This window comes from Sinocyclocheilus rhinocerous, unplaced genomic scaffold (assembly GCF_001515625.1).
Source record: "Sinocyclocheilus rhinocerous isolate Xijiao unplaced genomic scaffold, SAMN03320098_v1.1 scaffold61, whole genome shotgun sequence".
NCBI classification, from domain to species: domain Eukaryota; kingdom Metazoa; phylum Chordata; class Actinopteri; order Cypriniformes; family Cyprinidae; genus Sinocyclocheilus; species Sinocyclocheilus rhinocerous.
Genome location: NW_015640445.1, coordinates 2193134 through 2194067, shown reverse-complemented (window position 1 = coordinate 2194067; position 934 = coordinate 2193134). Strand labels below are relative to the sequence as shown.

Genomic DNA, 934 nt, shown 5'->3' with positions numbered 1-934 from the left:
TTACAATATATAGCCCCAGTTATGCATTATATAAATATTTCATCTTTGTTGGAAATACACAAATTTATGAAAATAATTATATATTTTGTCTCTCTCTCTCTCTCTCTCTCTATATATATATATATATATACAGAAAAATAGATTTTTATTACATATAAATTACAGTACAAATACATACTTCAGAAGTGCTTTGATTAAAAAAAACAAAATCTGTTCCATGGAAAAACACACATATATGTATAAGGATGAATAAACAATGACAAAAAGTTTCAAATGAGGATATGCCCCTTCTCTTCCTTCACCTCTCATATATACGTTTACCCTAGAAAAGATAAGATTGATGGTTTATGCACCTGTTGTTGCTTATAGATGTGTGTTCTCTCGTCTGCAGGCCACCAGAGAGGTGATCGAGCGTGAAGCTCCAGGGATGGCCCTAGCAATGCTCATGGGCTCCCTAAATGTCACGCCACTCGGCATGCTGTCCAGGTGAATGCACATGCACAGACATGTCCTCTCATCTCACTCCTTCGCTCTGCCTGTCACTCTCAAACGCACAAGAGTAAAAGATGTGTTTGGAATACTAATTGGATTAAATACTAATCATCTCCTTCCTGTAGACCCGTATGTGGAATCAGGGGCAAAACCCTCATCATTAATTTACCTGGGAGCAAGAAGGGCTCACAGGTAAGTTGTTTGTCTGTCTGTCTGTGTTACGTGTGTGTGTGTGTGTGTGTGTATGTGTGTGTGTGTCTGTCTAATGGTGCATATATATTCTGACTTCCTCGTCTTCAATTATTCTGAACATACCTCAAAGTATATCATCTATCTACCTATCTATCTATAATAAATATTATCTATCTTATCTATCTATCTATCTATCTATCTTTTTTTATGTATATGTGTGTGTGTATATATATATATATATATATATATA

At 35.2% G+C, this 934-nt stretch overlaps 1 protein-coding gene across 5 annotated transcripts in view; it reads left to right on the top strand.

The window, feature by feature from the left end:
* gphna (gephyrin a) overlaps nucleotides 1-934 on the top strand; it is a 109783-nt gene that overhangs the window by 55301 nt on the left and 53548 nt on the right. For 3 of the 5 annotated variants that reach the window (XM_016568828.1, XM_016568827.1, XM_016568823.1), the window contains exon 6: nucleotides 618-684. In XM_016568828.1, the coding sequence (XP_016424314.1) occupies nucleotides 618-684 (67 nt within the window). Of the gene's footprint in view, nucleotides 1-391; nucleotides 487-617; nucleotides 685-934 lie in introns of all 5 variants that reach the window. The other 2 variants (XM_016568826.1, XM_016568825.1) reach the window with 1 other exon arrangement.